This window comes from Columba livia, chromosome 2 (genome assembly GCF_036013475.1).
Source record: "Columba livia isolate bColLiv1 breed racing homer chromosome 2, bColLiv1.pat.W.v2, whole genome shotgun sequence".
NCBI classification, from domain to species: Eukaryota; Metazoa; Chordata; class Aves; order Columbiformes; family Columbidae; genus Columba; species Columba livia.
Window position 1 is genome coordinate 41210538 of NC_088603.1, and position 27696 is coordinate 41238233.

Genomic DNA, 27696 nt, shown 5'->3' on the forward strand with positions numbered 1-27696 from the left:
TCACTGGAGTGAATTAAGTTTGGCTGATGTGAACAGCGGGGAAGTGAAAACCTTTTGCTGGGTGCCTGAGGGAGGGGTGGAGAGGAGATAAGATATGATGTAGGTGATGAAAGGGATGCAGGAGGATAGAAATGTGAACAGGTTAGAGCTGGTACAACATTTCGCTCAGTCCTACTTTTCCCATTCCAGCAGCCTGGCAGTGTGCAACAGAACTGATGAAAGAGCCTGCAACAAAGAGAAGGAGACAACAGGACCACTTTTCAGTTATAAGCTTTTTCTTTTTTAGAATTCAAGCTTACACAGTTATCTATGCCCACTATATTCATAATTACATTTTAATATCTGCATACAAAAGCTATGTAAAAATTATTTTCTTCCCCCAAATATACAAATTTTCTCTTTAGATAGTTTAAAACATTTGTGATCACAGATTTTTTTAATATATTTTAGGCTGAAAAAATATTACCAATCTAGCATAACTTGTAACACTGTTTGCAAAAAAATACATCATCCAAGGTACTTTGTTTTTTACCATATGGTGTGATGTTTGCCTTACCCTCAGGGCATGAAACTGATATAAAAAAATAAACCAAATAAGCAAACCCCACAAACCTCATAGACAAAGTAAGAAGTCCTCCCAACCAGCTCCATAAAAACAAATAAACAACCCAAACCACCCTTCTCTTCAAAAAAATTATGAATGACCAATTTGATGTATTTATGAGCAAACTAAAACCAAAGAGTGCTAAAGAGAAAAAGAATTTACAGTATGTCAGCTAGTTCATGCCCTGATACGATCTTTACCAACATTAAATGTGTAATTAAATAAAGTGTCTTTTAATGTTTTACATTGTGCTCAGTAATTTACATAAACTTAATCTACACCCGGGTGCTGATGTAGATTTACATTTGATTGTCTTGTGCATAAACAAGGTTAGCTTTTAAAGAAGGTAAACTGTGCAATGGACAGTCACAAACAACTTATTACCTGCACAATATTGCTTTTTGAAGGCGACATCAGTCAATGTGGATACACACAAATAATGCATACTCTTTGCATTTGCTAACATCTATACGACACACTAAAACTTTGTGATAAGGCCAAACCTTTTTTTTTTGTTTGTTTTTAATTTTAAAGCAAAAATATACCATAGTAAAAAAATGTGCTCACACCATTTTGAGTCTTTAAGTGGAAAATAAATCTCTATCACACTAGAATAAAATTCTCTCTATAAAATTTAAATACGGATCACTTCATCGCTATATCAAAAGGAAACGTCTGGCAATCATTTCCAGATGATCACAATAACAAGACACATTAAGAGGTTCTGTCACCCCTTCCTTTGTGAAAAGATACATGTTGAACACTTCCAATTGCCCTCACAGTGAGAGGAATCCATTCCATGGTTGTGGATTTTGATTCTGTCAGTGAAAAAGGTTTAGCCTTAGGAATGCTGGCTACATCTCAAAACCATAAGACTGATTTTTATAATTTATGATTCATGCAGCAAGAAGTCAATATGACACATACAGGTTAGAGTTCCATAGCATAAAAATACATCACTAGCAATGACATGCTCTGCTTGTGATCAACGGCCCTGTCTTGGCAGATTTCTGATATAAATGGTGTTTCTGGACAGTTTCTTCCTCTTTCTGATGCCTGCCTCTGAAGAAGCAAGTAGTCTGCTCAAGGATGATTTTTGACCCTAGGAGGTCTAAATCTAACATCTACATTTTGGCAGAATGTAAACAAATGCATGTCTATATATGTCATTATAAATATCATAACTTAACTGAGATTACACATTAAATGAATATCTAAATGCACATGTTGCTCAGGGCAAAACCATGAATGGTGACAATCAGGAAGAACCTTCTATGTAAGACCCACACGTAGACCACAAAGCAAACGTAAGAGTGAGGTGGCACCATCAGAAGCGAGACTCTGGGCGGCACTGGAAAGTGGACATTTGTTATTTCACTCGGAAGGCCAGCCACTACAAAGGATACGATTGCAGTTCTGATGTCTGCCACTCAGACGGTCAATCCAGTGGCTCAATCCTACAACAGCTTGAGACCACTGATCTTGAAAAGCAAGTATGTCTTTGCAGAACTAAGGTCAGTACCCAGCGGTGAGAGTCTGCAAGAGCATCCTCATGGGATCTAGGTTTGCTCTCATGATCACATAAACCAGGAGTCATACTGAGGGAGTCCATGAAGTCATACAAAGTAAGACTGGTAGGACATCAGAGGCCATTAGTTGTCAGTACATCAAATCTGCCAAACTAAGAGCTTGGTTTTAGTTTTCTACTGAGGAATATTACTAATCCCCCTCTGTCAATCAGTGCCAGGCTCCAACTTACTCTAAAAAGCTAGAAAAGTATGTTGACATATGTCCTTTCTGTGTAGAGCACCACTGGACCTGTCAAACCTGGTTGCCTGATTTTAGGCACTTCAGTCCACCTGCAGTCATCTAAGGAGGGAGCCCTGATGAAGCAAAAGTCCAAACTGCATCACCATCTCAGGAAGTCAGGCTACTAGCTCGGATGCCAAGTGCAGTGTATGTGCATATCCATTTATGCAGGCTGTTTTCTTTGGAACTTGCCATGGTAGACCTGGGGGCCATATTTCTGTATGAGCAATTATTTTTACAGCAGCCAGTGTGAAAAGTGTTAATTCTCAGCACTGTCTCAATCTGCAGTTCTTTTCAGGGGGGTTCAAGTTCTTTCATCTCTTACTGCTTCCCTAAATTAATCCAGTAACTCTCACATTTTTATCTAACCTCTGGTCTTTATTTATTTTTGATTGATGCAGTCCTGACAATCCCAAGTGTCCAAAAGCCTCAGTAGTTATAAGTCACTGTTGGGTGGTGACTTCCCACCTAAATAATCAAAAGTTAGGCTACTGATTTTCTTTATAGCCCAAAGGACAAGAATTGCTGACCTTAATGACAGACTGAACCTCTCAAGCAGCAGCACAACTCCAGGAACTAAAACACTGAAAAATACATGAAGCATCATGGACCTTGTAGTGAGATAATTGTGAATACTACCAGGACAAACATGATTTTTTTTTTCTCCTGGGTCTCATCTGCAGCACAGACAAAAGCTTGTATGCTAATTCAAGCTCACATTTAGCAAACAGGTGAGATATTTGCACTGGTGGCAGAGCAGAGCCCCAAAAGACATGCACATTTCTCTTTTCTTTGCAAGCTACTGTGGGTATAAATGCAAGAAACAGATCAGCTGTTTTTTCTTTGCTTTCTCTATATGCTGTCAGTTTGCTAGGCAGCCATCCCCAAATCAGATGTCTAGCACCCTTTACTGACTGTAGATGCTGCTCATCTGAGATTCTGCACAAGTATGTATGAGTTCATCACATTGTCTGGCCTCTGGTTCCAAAAAGCCAGAAAGTTTCTGACCCCTTGTCCCCAGGACATAGCGCTCTACAAGGAATGTGAATGGAGACTGAGGTTGTTAACAGATATGCTTTGAGATGGAGCAAACACAGCCTGCAACTGAGGTTCTTCAACTTCAGCAAACATTTAAGAACAAATTTCTAATGGTCTGTCTTACTTGCGACCTGCAAAAAAACCCTAAACACCCCATTGTGTTTTATGTTCTCAGAAAATTATGGGTACAAAACCATAAGTGATAACATCAGTGCTCACAACTTATCACAGGTGCATAGGATATCAAAGAACAGGGAGAACAAGATTCCACATTCCTGAAAACACAGCCAATAGCACTCCAAATGCTTTCTCCATGATGTAGGGAAAGAGGGGTAGAAAGTATTTAACTCCTGACACACACATGCTGTGTTTCACCTACAAGATAAGTTTTCCTGAGGATGATGTTTTCATGAGGGAATAAACATATAACATATAGTTTTAGATATGGGCCGTGGGCTTTGAAAGTCAACACATCCACCCTAACAATGCCCACTGACTTGCCAGGCAAATACATCAATAAATAGCAGAGAAAGAAACTGGTACAAATGAATGCACAACGCAAAAGAACGTGGGATATGAGGAAGTGTGAAACATACAAATGAAGTCTCTGGTTCCGAGAAAGAACCAGAAGGATGCTTTTTATGTATCATACAAATTCAGAGAACGGTTTAATATCAAGTTTATAAAACCCAGGGACGACACCCCTGAATGGAGATGGATGACAGAGAGGAACCTCTACCTATAATGCCCTCATCACCGGACTCCCAACATTCCAGGACTGTGAGAATTGGCTTGCAGATTTCGGCAGCAGGACATCCTGTCATTGCTCAGTTCAGTTCCTGCTAGTGCAGTTAGTGGAAATAATTAAGGAAATCAAGAGAGAATCTAGACAAACGAAACATATACAGACACCAAGGAGGGAGAACCTAGCTGATCAACACACATACAGACACACATGCACAGGAAAGAGTGAGAGGAGAGAAAGAGGGAAGATAAAAAGATGGAAATATGTTTAAGACAACTGCTGAAGATTTGTAATTATATATATATAAAATTATATATATACGAGCATATAAACTTTATATATATATATATAAAAAACAAAAGATTACTGCCAAGCAATGCTACTGTATTACTGGAATAAAGCTGTACAGTCTTGAGTGTCCTGAATAACGCTGTTTCTGTCCCATTTGAAGGTCACCCCATTTGGTTCATTCTCCTTGTCCTCATTCTGTGAGCATTCACTTCCCTGAATAACCCCAAGGAAAGCCTGCTATCCTGACAGAGAGACTTCTCCTCCAAACCTCAGAAAGAGCAGACCTCTCCACTCTCTGAAAAAGCACCCAGAGGATCAAATTCCCCTCCTTACTCCAACAGACCTTCTAGTGAAGTTACCTGGAGTTCAAATGCAGTGAGAACGGAAGGATCTTACTTTCTTATACACATGGAAAAAAAAAAATGAGTCAGTCCCTTCTAACATTCTGAATTATTTTAAGTACTTGATTTATGAGGCACAGTTAAACTCTACCTGCTGTAACAATCTTCAGAAAATGATGGGATCATAATAATGATGAAGATCCTAGATCATAATGGTGATTGTTACAATAACAACAACCATGAAGCCTAAAATGTCATGTCATGAATTAGTCACTTGTGACCTGCAAAACGAGGTAATACTAGACAGCATCGCCGGGGTCAAATCAACAATAGCTGGTCTAACTTGGAGGCCAATTTATTTTCTGCCACTTCAATTTCTCTCCCATATTTTCCAAGCAACGATGTGTTTGAGCTGGTGACCACGCAAGTGCTGGTGAATGAGACTGGTCTGTTTGTATTTTCACTGCTAAGCTGTCAAAGCATTCACATCAAAGGACTGAAGAACAAATTGCAATAGTCACAATACCCGCATTAAAGGGATGTTTTCATCCATGTGTATACAGCTGCCCCCCAGCAACCCCAAACAAAAACCCAACCCCGCCTCAGGAAACAGAAGAGACCGAAAGAAGAAGAACAAACAGAGGTGAGAAGAGCCGGGCAACGGGATGACATGACAGCCAGTAGTGTGACGGCGGGGTGTGGAGAACCGCTCCAGTCTTTCTAATCCTCAAACACTTCCAGAAACAAGGGAGGGAAGAGTTCTGTGGGGCATTCCACCTTCATGTGCAGGAAGCGGCTGGCGTGGCAGGCGCCGATCATTCGCAGGTCCGTCACTTTCATCAGCAGTTTTGGCCAAAAGTGTGCAACATGGTGTTTTCTGTAATTAATGTAGTGTTCGAATGCCAGGAGGAAACCCTCTTGACACTTTTCTATCCTCTCGACACAAACAAGGCCTGGGCGATCTGTAGATATAAAGGAAAATTATTGTTATTACTTATTGACTTTGAGTGAATTCCTGATCATAAATCAGGAAAAACAGGATGATTCTGTTGTTAAGAAGGAAAGCATGGAGACCAAGGACATCTGGCTCTGCCACAAACAACTTTTTTGACCCTGGATACCTCATTTATCAGTACTAGCCCTGTTAAAACAAGGAGATAATCCTTCCTTTCTCCATGCTTTGCCTACTTTGCCCATTTAGATTATAACTGTTTGGGAAGCATTTCCTCACAGTGACTAGAGCAACAGATCCCTGATCTCAGCTAAGGCTTCTATCTGTATCTTACTGTGAAACAACTAATAAAGAACAACAAAATAAAATTCCTTGTCATATATCTAAATTCCAGTTCTTTCCCGTCTGTTTTGCTACATCGGACCAGTGCTTTGATCCAGCTTTGATCCGCAGGTGAGCTGCAAGGGAGATTGTTATGGAGCACCAAGGAACAGCAAAGGCCAAAAGTTTGGTTGAGCGTCTCAACCGGCACCCAGACAGGCGCTGGGAAAGCTCCCTTCACAAGTCATTCTTCAGGAGACACTTCTGGGAAAGCAGGTCCTCTGAACTGCCTTCTGAAACCCCTACTCATGTATCACTGTGTAGGGGACTAGAAAGAATTAAAAATGTTTTGACTGGGAAGGTCAAGTGCTGTGTTGTGATTAATGTGGAAACCTTTCTGCCCGTGTGTGCTTGTAAATCACTGTGTATTGTTATTCAGTGCCCAGTCTTCAAAGTGGTCTTAAAACAAAATCTTGCCAAACCTGCCACTGCCCAAGAATGGAATTTCCTCTTTGGGTGGGCACAGGCAGTGGAAGCATATTTGAAAACACACTCGATCTGAGAGGGGAAGAAACTCTTTGGAAACCATGTGAAATGGTCTGTGCTGCTTCTGTATCACGCCACCAAGAGACCAGTCACAAATGGTCCCAGCGTGAGGAAACGGCACAGCTCTCACACGCCCGTTAGCAAGCGGAGCAGCTGTTAAGTAGGAAAACAAGAAGGCACGCCAAACTAAGCATAGGACACTGATGGAGATGTGCGTGAATTGTGCTTCCCGCCCAGCGCATGACAGTGCCTAGGGGAAAAGGGAATTTATTGTAAGGACAACTGTTGCTAAATTACCAGTTTTTCATTCAAGGAAAATTGGCTCAGAATCAGATCTGCTTTCTTTCTGATGATCATCCCTGCCTCCTCCCTGACCACTGAACTGAGCCAGGTATGTTACCAAAGCCACTTCTATGCCCATTGCTCTGAATACCCTGAATTTTTTTCCTAGTGCTTACTAAACTAGTTCTAAGCTGCATTGGGATTTAGAGAGGATTTCTCCACATCACCCTAGTCAGCACTAGAAGCTCTAATACACTGTATTTCTTTTAAAAAGAGGCTTGTGACAAAGACTAAAGAGTTTAAAAGTGGTTGAGGTCCCAATATATTTCTGTTCTCACCTGATGACATGAGCAGAACAGCCTGAAGAAGGGCAACCTCGGTGTCATCCAGGTTAAATGAAGAAAGAGACATGCCCAGGTCAAAAATGGCATCAGACACTACGCCAAGACCCCCATTTTTCAGCTGGCCCCTTGTTACCGCCATCTCCCCATTTAGTGTTAAAGTCTCACTCTCGGGGTCATAGCGAACTGCTGCTCGGAGGGACATTATCTCCATACAGCAGCCTTTCAGAAGGATGATCTGGTCTTCACATGGTAGCTGCAGAAATTATAAATGGTAAAGAAAAAGATGTGCTTTTCAAACTGAGTAGGTTTTACAATTACAATAAATCCACGAGCATGAAGTTGCAGTTCACACCCCAGGATGCTACCTTGCATGGTACAGCTGTCCTCCAAACACACTGCTGAACGGCTAGTTCCAGTGCAACGCAGAAACCTCCAAGACTCGTATTCCGGCTTCCAGAAACTGCTGGCAGGATAATATCCCACACACCCTTAGGAAACCTAGCGATGACACAGTGCTAGGCAAGTGGTCCTGGGCGAGATACTCAAAGCAAACCAAGCTGGTTCAGATGCTGAAGTGACCCAACTTGCAGAGGTGCTGCTCTCTGTGGGACTGTTCAGGTTGTGGGAGCATTACAAAATTAAGTTCAATAAACCTGAAGAACGTAGCTTTCCCTTTTGCAGAGCATTTCACAAAGTGTGAAGGGTGAAGCAGACCTGTCAGTTGCCAGGTTGGTGGTAACACATACTATTGGTTTTGTCTCCCATCAGGGGTGGATCTAACTGAGATGGCTGAAGCGGTCACCGTTCTCAGTTGTTCACCCTTCTCTCTTCTACCTCTGGGCTCCCTCAGCTTACAACTTAGTATAGCAGAATAAACTATAATTGGGGCTGGTACAGAGCTCAGCCATCCCAGTTAAACTCACTTCCAGTCATACTTATTTCTTATCTGACCAGAGGAAAAGAAAGACATTCGGGAGGGACTGTAAGTGCAGCCTGCTTTTTAAACAAAAGGAGTGAAATAATTTTTTTCTATCCAGAAGAGACACCTCAATCAGTGGGATATGTACTCTTAATTCTTACAGCCTACTTAAACAACAGAGAACTTATTAAGCTATATTTAGCCTAGTAAGGCTGACCTCCCTGGGCTCTCTGCATTATTTCTGGACAGACAGAAAATCAGTGGTACAGCTCCAGCTTTTATGCTGGTGCATAAGGCATGATCTTCAGGGTATGTGGCTAGACTTGTCTTTTCCACAATGTTAAAAAAAGGTAAGCTGCCTGAATTCGTGGAGGTAGGTTCTGTATTTATAAAGTGTCAGCAGAATGCTGGAAAAATGTGTTCTGTTAAGCACGTCTTTATGTTTTCATAGGAATTCAATGATAGCAAAAAGTACCGAGACTATTTTGAGACTGTCACTAAACGAACAGCAAAGGGACATGTATATGAAAAAGCAACTCATTTCTACTTGGATTGAAAGGAGGCAAAAATCCATCCATTTCTGACTCATATAAAGTTATTGTATTTACCTGATCTGAAATTCAAATTGAAAAAAATCAAACCACCAATTCTAGGTTTACATGGCAACTGTGTGCTCGCCAAGTAAGTACCTTGATTTGGTGTAAAATGATGTAGAGTGAATGTCAGAGAGTTACCTAATGCAAAAGGAAAGCAGATGCCTGTTAGAGTTTTAAGCACAGAGCCAGCCCCAGTCAGAAAAAGGATTTGAATCATGCAGCTATTTTTCCAGCAGTGCCAACTTCAGGTGTAAACTGTTTGATAGACAAGAAAAATGACTCATCCTGTTCAGGGCAAATTACTTTCTCTGCAGATTGCATTCAGCTCAGCAGCAGCGTAGGGAAGGCTGCAGAGGCAAATGACACCATTTGGCAGCTGAGACTGAAGTAGGGAAAGAAACAGAGTAAGAAATAAAACTAAAATTTTAAAATAAATAAATAAATGTGTGAGAGCAACCACAAAGAGATATCGGAAGAGGTAACTGTAGAGAAAAAAGGGACATGAAACAGTGGGAGAAGGGAGAAAGGAGAAGAAAAGAAAAATTAAGAAAAAAAAAAACTAAGTAGAAGGAAGAATGGTGGAAAAGAAACAGATCAGTAACATTTGGGAAGATATTTTGTGACTCCTCAGCTCTTTTACTAATGAGCCACTAAACCAATGAGAATTTCTCTTCCTACTTGAACATCCTTAAAACTTCTTCAATGGTAGTGGTGATCTGACTATGCCTGTCCTCTACCTGCTTTCCTAATTCTGAAAGACACACAGGACATCTGTTGCACAGATGGCAAGCCTCCAGTCTTATCTGACAGCAGCAGCAATTACCAAAAACAGAGGGCTTGAAGGTCAGTTCTACTCCCAACTACACAGGTTTTAATGTTCCCTACACCTATCACTTGAGTGTTGCTACCAGTACACCTTCCAGGAGTGGGGTCAACACACATGACTGATCTGTCACATGTTGTCCTTTCCTTCTCTCTCCACAGGGACAAAAAGCAGAAGGCAGGAACCTGAGGTGCCCACCTCAGCAGCACACACTGGCAGTCACCACAGGTGTGACACGGCACCGTGCAGTTGAGCTGAGCTGGGTTACCAAGGGGAGTATTTATAATACAGAGTCTTACCCGACATGGAACCACTGATGCCTGTGACACCTAAACTCACATCACACTGATTAAGTGCTCCTCAACCTTCATTTTTTAAGCAGAAGTAAATGAGTTTTTCTTAAACTTTGGTTACTCTGGGATTAGATTCTTGCTTTGAGGCACAGGCCAGTGGATGTACAGGAACTGAGCTGGGCTCTTCCACTGCTTTGCTGGCTTGTGCATGTGCCCAAAAAAAGAGACGAAGCAAAAGGGGCTGTGGATATGTAAAGAGGCCCTGCCCGTCCTTCACAGAGATTTGCTACACTCTACACTTGAGTCTCTGTGGAAATCAAGACTGGGATAATGTTTAAATGCTTTGCAGGTCCTATGGGAGAAAGGAGGGCTCCTTCCCATAAACAAACTCACAGCCCACACAGTGTTGCTTCTAAGAAAAATATATGGGTTAAAAACACTAATGAAATAAAGTTAACACGATGATGCCCCATCAAAAAGGAGGAAACATTTATCATTTTCTTTATGCTACTGCAGGAGCTATTCTATATGAGAGCTTGGAAGACAGCTGTCCTGTTCCTCTGCATTCACAAGTTGTGTCTCACTCTGCCATCAAACCTTGCTCTACACAGGTGTCAGGCTTACACAGTGGCTCAGCTGTAAACAAAACCAGTCCTAGCTGAGCTGTGTAACCTACAGAGGTCATACACAATGATGCCTTAAGGTCTTCATCAGTGCTTCCTGCCCAGCTCTGACACAAGTGGACCCCCAGGAGGGGTAGGGGATGTCAGACGGGCACTGCAGTCTGTGCGTGACTGGTAAAGCTTTCTAAACTAAAAAGTCCACCTTGGCATGTCGCTGCAACTTCCCACCAACAAATGCCAAATCCGAGGAGACAGATTTCCTCAGACACTGAATGCTGCATGGGCCTCTGGATCTATGGACACATTCCTTGTATTTTAAAATCTTCGTGCTTGGCCACTATTTCATGCTTTCTTGGCTGATGGAGCCAATGCTGAGGTTAGCCAGGGAGAGCTATTTACACTGTGCCAACTATTGGTATTTACCTCTTCTTGTTCTGTAGGCACCAGAGGACATAAATAGCTCTCCTTGACATATTTTAAAGAAAAGCTGCCAGCCACAGAAGAGTAAAATACTATGGCTGCCTTAAACTTCCTTCCTGACTGCTGTTCCGTTACTAGGAGGAAAACTGTTCCCAAGTCAGGGAGCCCAGCGAATCCACTGACCATGGTCACTCCTGTTTTGAATGTCATTCACTTGGCATTTCACTAGCAGAGTCAAGTGTTGCTCTGCAGCGTGGGCGAGCAGGCAGGCATCCTTCCATGGCCAGATTGGGGATATTTCCAGACTAAAAATCCTGTGGTTGTGGATACTAAGGGACTGACAAGAGTTAAAATGACTAAGATTATTAAGACTGAAGTATTACTCCAGGCTGTGGCTCTGATAACATTTTTTAAATTAGGAAAAAAAAAATAATCAGATCCCACCTGGTCCCTTAAAAAAATGATACCCCAGTGTAAATGAGATCAGCCTAGGGCCTCTGTTATTCCTTATATGCAACCAACTCTACTTATTGTACATTTTACATGTGAGTATCTACCCGGAATGACAACCCATTACTTCTACAGACTCTTTTAAGCACAACCTCCCTGTTCAGGAAAAGCATGTCCGGGGAACACAATGAGGTCATTCCTGGATAGGAATGTTTTTTTGAATTTGAAGAATTTGTTAGTGCATAGACCCAACTCCACAATACTGTACCTGCCAAGGAGCCAGAAAGCACAGAGGGAACTGTGTGCTGGAAGATCTCATTAAACGTATCAAAGATGCTTCTAGACAGTCTCTTTTTGCTCACTTGCTTTGTTCAAGGCCACCTCTAAAGACACATTCAAGTCCCTAATGAACCATGATGACTTCTAGATGAACAAAATCAGGATTTCAGTAATCACAGGAAAAAGAAAATCCATAACAAGCCAGATGATTCTAGTCTCATCTGTTCTGAGTCTCTTTTCGATTTTTCTGGTTTTAAAGATAGAGAATTTTTTAGTCCCATGCCAGGACTATTTTGAATAGTTTTTAACAACAGGCATATAAATGAGGAGTGCAAGGAAGTCTTCTTACCTCACAAAACATAGGCAACTTTTTGGCAAAATCCACCACTCTTGTAATCGCTGGTGTGATAATTTTTGTAAACTGGCTGAAGGCTTCTAAATCCACTTTCCCACCTTCTGGGGCATTAACTATTGGTGCCTGTCCAATGTCTTCTGGCTAAAGATATAAAGAAATATATTTAAGGGAACAATCTCTCTTAGAGCAAGTATTTTATACTCTCAAATTCCCACTTGGTGACAGAAGATATGCTATTAATTTCATAAGTAATGGCCATTATGCCACAAAATGTCAATTTGCTTGTGAGGCATTTGTGAAAGACGTGACTGCACAGAGAAATGGGTGACTGCCATGCTGCTACCCATCCTGTGTGGGCAGCTGCATCTTTGTGCACATGCAGTTTCTTCCTTGTGCGTGGATCTGAATATTTTGTGGGCATAGCTTAAAAATACAGGCATGTTCCTGTTTCTTACAGGTGATGAGATCTCTCCAGTTTCTCTAAAAGCAATGGAGCTAAGGTGACTTGTTGCCCCCAAGAAGATGCTCAGAGCTTTGCAGAATTTGGCTCTTTCACCTCCTCAAAGTTCTGAAATCCTCCGTAGAGCAGATTGCCTGGTATCACTGAGCTCCAGGAAACTGCCACGGCCCATTTCCAAAACCGGGCTAAAACAACTCATGACTAAGACTGGGCTAATACAAAGATAGTCTGGATAAAGTGACTAGAATTTTAACTCGTCTGGGTAAAGTTTTGGTTGAAAAACACCTTCTGCATGACTTCAGCCCAAGGCTTCTCCAAAAGTAAAGAAAAATTATTTTGAGGATTTCAGTAGGGATATGCAAGTAAATAGTTTCAAGCAGAATCTGTGATAAGTGGTTTTTATTCCAACTACATTTTAACTTGTTCACCTGATTCTATGACAGCTTGTCAATGTTACCATGTATTTTAAAAACAGACACAGCAAAGCTGTTCTGTTTGCTGAGTGCGGTTGTAAAAGACCTGCCAACCACCATGCAGAGGTTTCATTTTGTTCACATTAGAGAGTCAAAAACTGGATAAGACACAGAGAAGGAGGCCTTTAAGACTGATGGACTTCATGACATTTATATAAGGGCACTTAAGATGGGGAGATGCTGAAAGTGGCGTCTATAATAAAAACTTGTGCCTGCCAGTTTTTTAAAGCAACACATCACAAAAGATCCTTCCACAGCTCTTTCACCAATCTGAATCCAAATCTAACTTCTTTCAAGAAAACACTCAGCAACACATTAATGAAGCAAGTACCAATTGTAAAGGAACAATGAAGAGGACTGGGCTCAATTATCTGATGGTTCCTACTGAAAAACTCAAATAATCCCAGTTCTAGCCTCCCTCCCTCCCTGAATCTTGGCAAACTAAACCACATTGTCTGTGCACTCATGATAAACAGCCTTCAGCACTTCCAAGCAAGAAGACCAAATGCTTAAAACCATGCACAACATTGTTATGGAGAAAAAGAGAGAACACAGGCTTTTCTTGGGAAAGTCAAAGGAAATCAGTATCACTAGATAAAGCTAACATGCTCCAGAGGGGCATGCAACTGGAGAGCCCCTGCCACATAACTCACCTCAATAGGAAAAGAGGTCCAGACCTCAAGGAGCTCCAGACTTCAAGGAGCTCCTGCTGCTGAAGAACCAGCCTCTGCTGCCTGAGCACTGACCCACAGCTCCTGGAGCATGTGGTCAGCTCCTCTTGCTCCTCAACAGCTTCTGGCAGGGGCTTCCAAAGCCCCCGACCTGGGGCTGGCAGGCCACCCTAGACCTTGCCTTCTGTGCTTGCTGCGAGGTGTCAGTGAGCTCCCAACACTTGCCTCAAAACCACTGGGTTTCAGCTTGTGAGCACTGCAAAGAACCAGGAGGCATAAAGGGCTGCACTGACAGCAGTTTGTTTTGGCCTACGAGCCAGCTGTGGAAGTCACAGCTGGCTTCCGAACTCCCCATTGCAGCTGCCAGCCCTGCCTCTGCCCATCCCTCCTCTCTCCCAGTAGCCCTGCCATTATACCACCTACTGCCCTGCCTTTGGGGACTGCTTGCTGGAGGCTTCCCTCTGCTGTGACTGTCTCCAGAGCCTGAAGTCTCTCGATGACCACATTTTACGTGGCTCAGTCCCCACCAGCTTTCTACAAGCATCCTCATTCCCAGTCCTATGCTTTAATTCCAAAACAGGTGATGCCCAAAGAACAGCACTCCTGTCTAAGCCACCAAACGCACTATTGCAGCTGCTTCTTGATCTGCTAAAACCAGGGCTGCAAACCTTCCTGTGCAGCACTGCTGGAAAGTGCTCTGCTGCTTCTTGCCAGCCATCCCTGGCTGTGGTTTCCTGACCGCACGCTACTACAAACACATGGTTATTCATATAGAAATTTAAACGGTGCCACTGGAACTAACAGAACATTATAAAAGGGATCGGCTGGTTTGAATATATAATTTCTCTCAGCAATTTAACAGTGGGTCAAGATTCCCATGGTGAATTAGGCAGCAGGAGCCTAGGCTTGCAAAACGATGGGTGTTCTCTATCTGATTTGTTATACACATAGTGTTAAAGACCTCTGTGTATTCCGGACACGCAGCCTATAATCCTTCTTTCGTGCTGTATCAGTATTCTGTATTCTGCACTTATTTCCTTTAAAAATCGATTTAGAAAAATCAAATAAATCCTTCTCTAAGGCTGAGCATCACAAATCACCATTTATTTTCCAATCCTTGGTTATAGGCTGAAAACTTAAGCTATCTTGTAGTCTGCAAACCCAGTGCTATAGTGTACGTATCATCTTGCTTTCACTGAAATACACTTTTCCTTGCCAAATTTCTTTCAATTAATGTGTTTACTTTGGAATAAGGAAACAAAACCCATGAGTTATTAATAAAAAATATCAGCTTTCACCTAAAACTTTACATTGTTTTAACACTTACAATATGTTGTATGCTAGTTCCTAATAAAGACAACTATCCTTAGATACAACATATATAAAAAGGTATGGTATACATTATAGGCTGCTACTAATGTTAATCAGGAATGAAATAATTTTTTTACTTTTTCTAATCACAGCACATTAAAATTATCCAGCTGGGTAAGCCTTAACTCAGCAACATGCTGTTTATCTTTTGAAACACATAGTCTGATCAAACACTGAGCTTCAGGAAAGAATAAGCAAGTAGTAATTATAAAAATAATCATTTTTTCGTATATGTCAATACACAGGCAGACAGGCCATCTTTGGGGTTGCAATGTTGGGAAGGAACTTCAGAAGAAAGAAAGGAACCTGCCTCCAAGAGCAGTGTAAAAGGCTACGGTCCTTACCAGAAATTTCCTTTTCTGCTTCCAGTGGCTTCCCTGTGCATTGGTGGCCACATGTGCTTCAGTAACAATTTTGATGAGTTCCCACTCCTCATCCGTTGGCTCTGGTTTGTGCCCAATGGTTTTCTGCAGCTCTTCCCGACGTCTCTTCTCTCGATTTTCTTCTATCAGCTTCCTCTTTGCCAACCGCTTACTGTCATCCAACACCACTAGCAGGGGAAAAAGCATGCAAAAATGGTAGGAAGCTCTTTAAGGTTGACTAAACTTCGGTATTTTCTATGCCTGAGGAACTAACTGATTACCAACACCTTAGCTAATCAGGAAAGAAGCGCTTTGGTAAGACGCACATTTGACATAGTTCTCTTATTTCTGTCTCCAACCTTCATTTTCTCAGAAGCCTGGATTGCAAAGAATGACTTACTCTTCTGGTAAAGTGATGGATACTACTGCTGCCTTCAGTGGCTTATTCTACCATAAAAGCTTTGTGAGGACTCAGACAAAGCAGTGTTCTAATGCACTTGAAGTAACCCATGTTGGGTAAGATGCACTTCTGTTTTCTTTACAGCAGTTCCAGCATGATCCCTGCTCTGAATTCCATAGAACACATTCTGGTAAGCCAGCAGAAGACAGATTTAAGAAAAGGGGAACACTCATTCACAGGAGGTTCAATTACCTGTTGCATGATGTGCTCAGAAACAGTCTGCCTTAAGCTCTTTCTGTAAGTCCTATCAATGGTGCCGTTCTGTAGCATTCCCCTGGAGTCCTGCTACTTCCAGTGATGCCAGACAGCCCCCAGGCCCCTGACCACTACTGAAGGTTTTAACCTGCTTTCCATACAACCATGCATAGGACATTTAAACAGGCTGGCCTGCTTTAGCAGAGGGGAATCGTTTTGATCCACAACCGGTGGTGGGCAGGTAGAAGCACCCAAAGCCCTGCTTGCAGGCTTCTGTCCACACATGCTAACTCAAAAGTGGGAGAAACCCTTCTCAAGCTGGGGGACAGCTGGCCTGTGTGCCCTGCTCAGCGACAGCTCCTTTGGTGGGTACGTAGGTGCAGCCCACAAAGGCCATCCATAGTGGCTCTATGGTGATGGTACCTGCTGGACAGAACTGGGGTTTGGAGAAACTTCTCACCCTGTACAGCTGCTACCTGGCTGATGCCCACTGCTGCCTGCTGTGCCAGACTGGGCTGGGTGCGCACTGGTGACCCAGGGTTATCCAGCCCCTCTCCTGAAGGTCTACCTGGCTAAAATGAAGTGGTGTCACCCCTTCTATTTCCCCCTAGAGCAAGGGGTCCCCTCATTTTCACCAGGGGACACATCAGCCTCGCAGTGGCCTTCAAAGAGATGAATGTAATTTTAGGACTGTATGAATGCAGGAGTATTTACATTTATACAGTCCCAACATTACATTCAGCCCTTTGAAGGCAACTGTGAGGCTCATGCAGCCTCTGGTGAAAATGAGTTTGACAGCCATGCTCTGGACAGAAGGCACTTTTAAACTTTACATTAACAATGAAAAATACAAAGTTAGAATATTTCTTGTTGTCTATCAGGCCTGTTTTCCTGTCATTTCTTCTGCAGAGGATTATGTCGCCCACAACCATTAACATTAATGCACTGGGGAATTTATGTGACTTTCTCCCATTTGCGCTAATTGAAGTTATCAGTGTAAATCCCTGTGAAATGGCAGGAAAAGAAGATCCCTAAGAGTTAATCTTACAGCCATATTTTCTAGTTCCTTAGAATAAGAGTTGAATTCTTTGCAGCAGATAACTTCTTCAGGGCTAAAAATAAAACAAACAACTGCAGGATGACTCATACAACGACATTCAATTTCACATCCTCCAGAATTTTCTAAACAAGATGTTTTTTTCTCAAGCAAAGTGTCCATCCAGATGCATCTCTCCCTCCTCTCCTGCAAAGCGTGAACATTCCTACTGTTACTTAGCCTGGTAAGGCCAGGAAAAGGTGCAGTCTAGTGAAAGATAAACAAAAAATGACAGCCCTATGAAAGTGGTTTGATGCAATGAGTATAATTCCCTGGTACAAGTTATTTAAAAAGTGCTGGCAGTTTTGCTCTACTTTATCAGTCTTCACAAGAAAGACATCGAGGTGCTGGAGAGAGTTCAGAGAAGGGCAATGAGGCTGGTGAGGGGCCTGGAGCACAAGTCTGATGAGGAGCGGCTGAGGGAGCTGGGGCTGTTCAGCCTGGAGAAAAGGAGGCTGAGGGGAGACCTCATCACTGTCTACAACTACCTGAGAGCAGGTGGTAGCACGGAGGGTGTTGGTCTCTTCTCCTGAGTAACAAGTGATAGGACAAGAGAAAATAGCCTCAAGTTGCGCCAGGGGAATTTTGGTTGGATATTAGGAAAAACTTCTTCACCAAAAGAGTTGCCAGGCATTGGAACAGGCTGCCCAGGGAAGTGGTGGAGTTGCCATCCCTGGGTGTAGATGTGGTGCTTAGGGACATGGTTTAGTGGTGGACTTGACAGTGTTAGGCTAATGGGTGGACTTGATGACCTTAAAGGCCTTTTCCAATCTAAACAATTCTGTGATTCACTAGTCAACATACTTTAAGCAAACACACACTTAAAAAAAAAAAAAGAGAAAATACAAAAACCCAGAAAAATATACTTACAATCTGTTGCCATGCCAACAAAGATACATTTTTTGAAGCGACATTCCTGGCACTGATTTCTTGTTACTTTGTCTATCACACATTTTCCTTCATATTTACAGGAATAGGTTGGATGGAGGTTTTTCTGAATGGTTCTTCTAAAAAACCCCTAAGTGCAATAAATAAATACATTGGAAAGCATTAGCACTGTGCAATTTTTTTCAAATTAACAGCCATTTTGGTTTGGTAGGAATGTATCTAAGTATGCGAGATAGCATACTTCATGCCATGAAAACTCTCAAAGAAGAAAAGAACAAACCAGTTTTATAGTGTATGGCATCTATTTTCTTAGTTTCATGAAACATTTCCTCCTTAAAACCTGAAAACACATTGACATCTTTGGCAAGTAAAAGAATAAGTAATGCTGTCTTGAGGGACAAATATTGTCTACGTGTCTTCTTGAAGTCTTGTGTTTCTGTGTGTTAACTTTTTTGTATTTGAACTAGAGCTTACTTTGAGCCCTTTTCTAAATATTAAGAGGCATATACATACTTTTAATTAAATAGTAGCTTCTGCAAACGGTAAGAACAGTGGTGTGGATGGGCTACAAAAGGATTATGAACAAACAGTTCTACTTCTTTCTTTCCTTCCATCAAAGCCAAATAACCAATCAAGGAACCAAATCTGGGCAAGACTAAGAATTTTGCAAACACGATTTACACAATCTTCGAGTTTGGTTCTAAACAATGGATCCATAATTTCAAAATTATCTGTATTTCTGAGAAGAGGATTTAATTTGTATTTACCACAGACCTCTGTATTCAAAACAAACAGCACCAATAAAGATCCCTCGCTATATAAAACCATTCTATCCATCCATCTATCTATCTGTCTATCTATCTGTCTATCTATCTGTCTGTCTATCTATCTTAGTATAGATAGATAGACAGACAGATAGATAGACAGATAGATAGATAGACAGATAGATAGACAGATATTCTTAGTATAGATAGATAGACAGACAGATAGACAGATAGATAAATATTACCAATTGAAACACGGACATGAGGTCAGATCCTAAGCTTATGTGAACTTATGTAGTTCCACTGAATTCACTGATTTATACACCCCATAGACCCTGGTCTGAGATAAAGAAAGCAGACATAACTTCAGACATAACATCTCTGAACATTACAGACCTAATCCCGGTACTAGTTTCAATACGACTTTTCTCATTGACTTCTGCAAGAGCTGGATAAGCTTCCCAAGACCACAAGATATGGACAAGATATGCTGCAAAGCAAGAAATTTAGACTTCACTTTATTTCAAGTTTCACCATTTTTTGAGACTATGTATTTTCAGCAATGCAGCTTGGGACCACCTTGACATAGAGAATACACTGCGACTCTGGTCCTGTTTCATGGAGGTCACTGAGAATGGCTTTGGTTTCAAGGAAAACAATGGCAAAATCCAAGTGAGATTTTACCTACTGAATAGCCTCTTCGGCTGGGATTTTATCTAATGAATAGTCTCCTCACTTCACTAGGCAAAAGGTCTGTTTTTAATCACGAAAAATAACACCCAGTAAAATCTTAGAGCAGTGTGTAATTTATTTTAACACAGAATGTTGAATTAAGATGTACGGATAAGTCTGTGTTTCAGCTTGAGCTCCTAACTCCAGTGAAGACAATAAAAAGCCTTGTCCTCCTTAGAGTTTTATCTTACAAGATCCAGCTCAAGATAAGAGTATAAAACTACTTCTTCCTGAGAAAGACCTGAAATCTCAATTAAACTAAGTTGCATAAAGCATGTGTGTGAGCCTTTGCAAAGCTGGGACCTGTTGGGTTGAGCCAAAATCCAGGATATTACAGGTAAAAAGTCCTTATGTGGGGTGGGGATCAGGTTTCAAACTCTCATCTATCCAACAACTGGATTTGAATCCATTCTCAACCCTGTGACAGATTCCTAGAGACAGGACCTGCCCCTCTCCTCCCTGAAGATCAAGGATGGCTCTGGACAACCAGGGACATGGGGTAAGCTCTAGTTACATGCAAGAGATGGAAAAATCTCTGATGAATCTCACAAAGTGGTACCCAACTCCCGTTTTCTAAACCTTGCATGGGATCTAATGTGGCTCTAGCTTTACAATGGCAAGGCTCTTCACCACCTGTGCTGGGACCAGCACATTGCACCTTCCCATTTCTTTGCATTTCTCAGAAACTTTTTGCAAATAAACTCCTTGATCATCTCTAGATACAAAATAATACAGAAGCCGCTCTCAGTATTTGTCCAAACACTTAATCACAGATTTTCATCAATAAAAGAAAGCACATTTTATTGTAAGGCAACTACTCTTTTCCTAAATTCCTCTATTTTGCAACTATATAACAATAGATGCAATGGGTACAGTCTGGAGAAACATTTCAGTGATGTCAGAACCCACTGTTGGTTTATTTGTGTTTAAATTCCTTACAATTTACTCTTCAAAAACAATGCATAAGGTTGCTTTGTTCATTAAAGCACTTTCCAAAGAAAAATACTGGCTGTCAGCCCTGATTAATGTTGTTACAAAATTAAAGTGATTTTGAGTGGAAGCATGTAGTAGATGTCAAATTCATTGAGAATTAATTACATATAACTTTACTGATAAATCATACAACTTGAAGTGTGTAGGCAGATCCGCCAAAGCATGGGTTGAAACTGTCCACACAAAAACCCCCATCTTGTACAATAAATACATTTGCAACAAGAACAACAAATAAAACCAAACCAAAACCAAAAAACCCTAAACCAAACCAAAATGGTCTGTCTGTAAGCCAAGTCTAAGCAAAAGAAAAAGATTAATTACTTTTTTCAAATTGTTAGCTCAGCTCCTTGTGCACATAAGCATGATTTTAAATTGTATATCAGACGGAAGAACTGTATCTGAAGACAAAAGTAGATTTTGTATGCTATATCTTTAAAAGAGCCAGCAGGCATGAAAAGAAATACTTCAGTTGGAGTAACAGAAACTTCAGTAGGAAAGCTGGTGAGAGATACAGCAGTTCAGCTGGGAGCAAAAGATACTTCATAATACCACAGTGTCGCTCACCTCTCATTATACCTGAATTAAGTCATATTCAAACATCTGATGTTTTGTTATTATCTGGTACATGGGATGCAAATGTTTAAGAATCACTTGTTCATTTCTACTGTTTTTTTTCAGATATAAATATTTTTTCATACATATTATGTATTTATGTGTATAAAACAATTTAGAATCTTACCATAAATCTGCTATACTTAGGATATTTAGGTCTTTGTACGTTTCATAAATGTAACTGAGGGCAATGCTGTACAACTGAAGCAACTATTTCAACACAAGAGTTACGGCGGTGTGAGGTTCTAAAGCCAATCCAACCCCAAAATCTCAGATCCAAATATTGCAGATTTTGGGCATGAACAGAATATAACTTCTGTGGCTTAGTCCCATGACACTAGTGCATGAGATGCGCAGTCCCATTTGTTTAGAAAAACAATAATTTCTTTTTATTTTCTGTGGGAAAGAAAAGCTTTCTTACAGGATCTCAAGCTAGTCAGGCAAATTTATGGCAGTGAAATCATGTAAGATGTGCCTGACTGTGTTACTCATTTTTTTTTTCTTTATTGACTTGCCCAAAGCAATCTCTTTTTAAATTTTTCACGCAGCTTTGGAGATGCAATTTAGGGCTGAAAGCACGTTTCAATATGCTAAAGAAGTCAAAATCTGTTTGAAACTGTTTCAACTGGGTGTCAATGCTGCCCAAAGTGATGGTGTCACTGTTGTATGAGCATGTGGAAGGGATTTTGATTTTTGCTTCTTCCCATCGATGATGAGCAGCACTGAACACTGTTAATCACTACAGACTCTTGATGGCCATAAGCAGAGTCTCAGCTATTGCATCAACAGCTTCACTGGAGTTGCTGGGCGTGTGCTGATGTACAATGCCTGAGAACATAGCCAAAGAAACGTTAAAAATGGAAATGTAAAAGCTAACAGTTCAGCAGCAGCAAATACAAATCTGAATTTCTCCTTTTCTTTTCAGAAGTAAACACTGCAAAAAATCAACTACATTCCTTATGCATATGGAGAGTAGCCAGATACGGCTTATCATCAGGACTGGATGTTCTTATTCGCTTCTAATCTGCCTTTGTTTTATTTGACAGCACAGTTCAGGAAGTCTGTATAATGGAGGAGCCGGAGAGCTATTTCTGATTCCCACTTCCCCACCGTGTCATTTACCTTGCAACCTTCGCAAGTGATGCAGCGATAATGATATCCGGTGGCTTTGTCCCCACACACTACACATAGCTCATCCTTGTCTAAGTAACTGGGTATATACCCTGTAAAGAAAAAGAGGATGTGGCATGTAAACTTGATATTAAATGACACATTTGATATAAAAATATTGTATTACAGTCCACCGCAGATCTTGTCTACCAGCCTCATACTTCTGAAGTCACTGAATTTCCTGGATAAAAAGCTCATGCTATGTTACAGACTTATTTAAACATAGTCTATAATATTTTCTACTTTTCAGACTGTTTCAGCATCTCCTGGTCAAGAGGGAGAAGCTGGAACATTATTATTGTCTCCTGAGTGAAATACTACCTCAGAAAAATAAATATGTTTATTATTACCTCAAAGGCTTTGATGTGAAAAAATAATAGCAGCAAGACATGCAACATATTTATATTTTCTGTTTCACAAAAACCCCAATATACTTGTATACTGAAGATGAGGTCCCAGTTTGCATGGTGACTCGGGGACCTGGTAGTAAGAAATATTGACTGAGGAATAATTTATTTCAAAATTGCTTCACAGGTGTGGTTAGAGAAGTACCAGCAACAGACAGCCCAGGCTGTATTGATCATACCTGACCTGGGTGTGTTCTGCAGGAACATTTATAATAATATAGCCTAAATTTAGGGCAAAATACGTGGGCATTCAAATATGTGTGTGTGTATGTGCATGTGTTAGAATGACATTTTCTCTTCTGAAGTAGTCTACCAGACACCCAACAAATGAAATCAAATATTACTGCTATGAAAAACATTGGCAATGCTTGGTTATTTTCCCACAATGACATTTGTTTTGATAATATAAACATATTTTTAATTTGAGCAAAAAAACCCGCCAATTCTGATGACAACCAAAAAGTAATTCTAAACTAAAGAGAACTTTTAAACAGGCTAAAATACAAATATTTCAAAATATCTGTTCCCATGACTCATAATTAATGGAGTTATGGTACAAACCTTTTCCTTCTGAAAAAATCTCTCTGTAAAGATGTAACACAGAGATCCCAGATTGACTTTGAGTAGAGGCAAGTGCAGCTATTGGTGGAATCACGTAAGATTATTAAAGTGTAGTAAATATTCCATAGAGTCCCAGAATGGCTGAGATTGGAAGGCACCTCTGGAGGTCATCTGGTCCAACCCGCCTGCTCAAGCAGGGCCACCTACAGCCTGTTGCCCAGGATCACGTCCAGCCGGCTTTTGAGTATCTCCAAGGATGGAGACTCCACAACCTTTCTGGGCAACCTGTGCCAGTGCTTGGTCACCCGCACAGTGAAAAGAAAATACTATTTTATTGTCTTTGGAAGGAATTCCTTGTATTTCTACTTGTGCTCATTGCCTCCTGTCCTATCACTGGGCATCACTGGGAAGAGTCTGGCTCTGTCTTCTACCTGATGGGGGATTGGGTGTTTATAAACATGGGTAAGACACTCCAACCCCACCTTGAACCTTCTCTGAACAGTCCAGGCTCTCTCAGTCTCTCCTCATAGAATCAGTGCTCTAGTCCCTTCATCATCTTCATGGACCTTTGCTGGACTTGCTCCAGTATGTTCAGGTCTTTCTTGTACTGGGGAGCCCAGAATGGGACCCAGTTCTGCAGATGTGTTACACCAGAGCTGAGAGGAGGGGAAGGATCACCTCCCTCAGCCTGCTGGTGATGACCTTCTTAATGTAGACCAGGATGCTGTTGACCTTCCTTGCCTCAAGGACGCATCGTTGGTCACGTCCAACTTGCTGCCCACAGGGAACCCCCAAATACTTCAATGCAAAGCAACTTCCATCCAGAAAGGACCCAGCCTGTACCGCTGCATTTATTATTCCTCCCCTAATGCAGAATTTAGCATTTCCCTTTGATAAACTTCAAGAGATTCCTCTCATTCTACTTCTCCAGCCTGCCTAGGTCGCTCTGAATGGCAGCACACCCATCTGGTGTACCAGCCGCTCTTCCCGGTTTTGCACCATCTGCCAACTAGCTGAGTGCAATTTATGAGTACACCGAGGGAGAGTCCTTTAGATGTGGCTGCCTATAACGTTATCTCTTGCCACTGGCTTGCTGAACCTATCTGTACCAGCACACGTTCGACCAGAATCCAAGCTCTCTGCCTTTCTGCAGCCCTCACACCAGTATGGCTTGGTCCAGCTCCAGGACTCGGCACACCACAGTCATATGGAGGGCAACCAGTAACAAAACTCAGGGAAGCAGAACACTGTTGGAGGATGCTGCAAGAAGGATGGCTGTCATCTTCCTGGGACTGACATCCAGGAGGGTCAGCTCAGTAACAGACAGCTTAAATTAAAGTGTCTTCCTAAGGCTACACTTGCCAGAGGTTCTCCAGAAAGAAAACCCCAAATCAGAGAGAAAATACTTGAAATTAACTGACGTTAAAATACTTGAACTTTCTGAGGGCTGGAGAGTGGATTAGGAGAAAGTAAAGAAAGAAGGCAGCAAGAAGTATTTGTATGGTCTACCTCATATGTCTAGTTTAATTTTGAGAACCTCAAATTACAGAGGAACATGTATCCCTTTTCTGTAATGCTGGGAAGCAGGAGCACTCTGAAGCCACGCCTGGGTACTTGCATCTCAGGTTTGCCAGTACTCCCACTGGCATCTGAAAAGGGGAGTGGCAGAAAGAGCTCAGATCTTATTGATGTATCATACAAGTCTATAATACAGCAAAAGATAAGATTTACATTCAGGTTACATTTCTCCATGATGAACAAGTTTTTCCTGGATAAAGACTGATGGACACGTGGAGCTGGTCCTGTGACCTTGAGGGAAGAGAGACAGCAGGGTTTCGACTCTAATTTACATCACTGACTCCTAATGGACATTATGCCAGTGGGGGATTAGCAGAGGCCATTATCTCCATCCTGCCCCCCTTTTGCTCACACCTGCCTCTGCACATGCAACATATACACAACACGGAGCTGATACAGAGGCAGGAGGGTCAGCAACGGGATGCAGAATTTTCCACTAAATTTCTCATAAAGATTAATGGCTTCTTGTTATTGCTAGTTACTAGTGTTCACGAAATGCAGACTTAGCATAGCATAGACTATGTCCTCTGAAATTCAGTATCCCTGGTTTGCTTCCTCAAGAATTACTTCTGAGTTAAATGCCTTGATGTTTTGTTAAGTATATAATCTGGTTAGCACTGCTCATGTAATGGCAGCTTTGTTCTATCAGAGGAGCAGGAGACTACTTGTCTAAACATCTTCCTTAAATATTGATGTATACAGTAGTTTGCACATGTGACCACTGGTGTTCATCTCCTTCTGGAGTGTCATTACTTTATCCAACCTAGGAAATAGTTTCCAATCTGGCAGAAAAGAAAAATCTCCTATGGGCACTCCTAGTCAGAAATTTAAAATGGCATCCTGATGTGCAACCACATTCCCAGTATTGCTGCATCAGAAATGTTAAGTGCCAGATATTTAAGCTACTTAAATGTTAAATATTATGATCATAACTTTTGCATGATTGTACCTATGTCACAAAGTAAGCACACCCTTTGAACTTTTCTACTGATTCAACAGGAAACATGCATAGAAATATCACTGGCAATAAAACCATGAGATAAACATATATTTTCTTTCTATTACGAATCTGAGAGCGATAATCACACTTTTGTATATTTTTAACCCTCCTTCCAACAGCTAATGGGATCAGAAACTGCTAGAAAGTAGGAAAACTGGACCTTCAGCAGTATTTTAAAAATATCTAATTCACAGAAACAGACCACATGCTAAGAGGAATAAGGGGACTCACATTCTGTTCATACAAACTGTAACATCCACTGCAAGTAATTTCTAGTAGTTTGAAATATCCAGTCTGATCTCTGTATAAATTCAGTGCAATTTAATTTGTAAGACATGCAGATAAGCAGCCTCAGTGCATCCTTGCTGCTACTCAGAGTTAGGAACAATACCAACAGGAGGAAATTCAAAAGCGTTTTTGTAAACCGGGCATCAGCATGGAAGCTACAAATAGTGCAATGGAGATTCTTGTGGAAGCTGTGGATGGCAGCAGTCATCTGTTGGATGGTTTGAGGAAGAAGCAGAGCAAGAGACTTCTCTCAATCCTTACAGCACTTGGGTGAAAAAGAGGAGGGACAGACTCACAGGGACTTGTGTCTCACATCAGCAAGTGCTTCGGCATCTTATGTGTTTAATAACTCTGAAGCAAAAATAAAAAATTCCTATGTGGAAGAAGCAGATGCTGTCTGGACAGAGTAACCCACGTGTTCTCTTGTGAAAGAAGAATGTCTGATGATAAATCTTATAGGAACATTGGGTAGGTTCCTATTTCTGGTGTTCATATTTCACCCTTCAGTTCTTGGTCAAAACCTCCCAGGTAAATAGCTAAGAGGAACTGAACTGTACATTAAGAGCCAGCATCATTCCTTGGTCTTTCAAGCCTCTGTCTGCTGTATTCTGGCATCGTCATGGACTTCAATCTAGTGCATCCTGTATGACCCTCAAAGTTAACTGTCTGTCAAGTATGACCTGACATTGTTCATCCCAATGCCCACCTTGTATCTCTGCTTTCAGAGGATAACACCAATGAATGACCTTGACCTGCCAAGTCTGGTGTTTCCCCTGCAGCCTAAAGTATCTCCTTTGCTCCCCAGGCTCCCACCTGCCAGCCCGCCTAATCCTACTCTCTTGGCAAGGCTAAGTACCCAGCAGGACCAGTCACTCCTATCAAGAAGAATATGTTGTATAATCCATTATAACCAATTTTGATGACAATTTACAATCTCTTTTAAATCCTAACTGTAGCTTTGTAGATGTGTGGTGAGAAACAATTCCCTTCAACAGGAAAACACGCAATGAGTTTGCCCCAGCAGCTGTAAGGACAGAAGGAGATCTGCTAACCTATGCAGCCATCTGAGGTACGCTGCTTCATTAATACTGTATGCTTGCTCTCTCCAATTACCATTTGCAGGAATGATACCTTAAAGCAGTAGATGTGACCCTGCACTGTGTAACAGACTGGAGAGACATAGATGAGACAGTAGCTGTTCTTGCCCAGTGCCCCCCCACTACAAGGCAAGGAAAAGCCATTTAAATGAAAACAACCCCCCAAAAGGATACTATTTTTCCCCCTGTACCTGGCACACATTAGGTTCTTTTGAGAAAAGAACTAATTTTGATTTTTTTAGAGTATCATTGCACAGACTTGACATCTTCTGGTCTGTCTCTCTACAGACAATGTAATATTGGCTTAGGGATTAAACCACACCTTAAAAAAATTCTAGGACCCAAACCACATTTGACTACCAAATAAGGAGATGAGTAATGTCGACTCAAACAGTGTCTGTATACCAGATGTTCCTTATTAGTTCCTTATCCACCATAGGCTTATATCTTGCAAGCAGAAAAAGCCATTTTTACTATTGCACAAGAC

At 41.4% G+C, this 27696-nt stretch overlaps 1 protein-coding gene across 12 annotated transcripts in view; it reads right to left on the bottom strand.

Annotated features, from left to right (window-relative positions):
* Positions 1-257: 257 nt before the first annotated feature.
* The window catches only part of THRB (thyroid hormone receptor beta), a 163091-nt gene continuing 135652 nt past the window's right edge, over positions 258-27696 (bottom strand). For all 12 annotated transcript variants that reach the window (XM_065051570.1, XM_065051573.1, XM_065051568.1 and 9 more), the window contains 6 exons: positions 22231-22331; positions 17990-18137; positions 15351-15556; positions 12026-12172; positions 7268-7526; positions 258-5790 (listed from right to left, as the gene is read on the bottom strand). In XM_065051570.1, the coding sequence (XP_064907642.1) occupies positions 5549-5790; positions 7268-7526; positions 12026-12172; positions 15351-15556; positions 17990-18137; positions 22231-22331 (1103 nt within the window). In that variant the 3' untranslated portion in view covers positions 258-5548. The remainder of the gene's footprint in view (positions 5791-7267; positions 7527-12025; positions 12173-15350; positions 15557-17989; positions 18138-22230; positions 22332-27696) is intronic.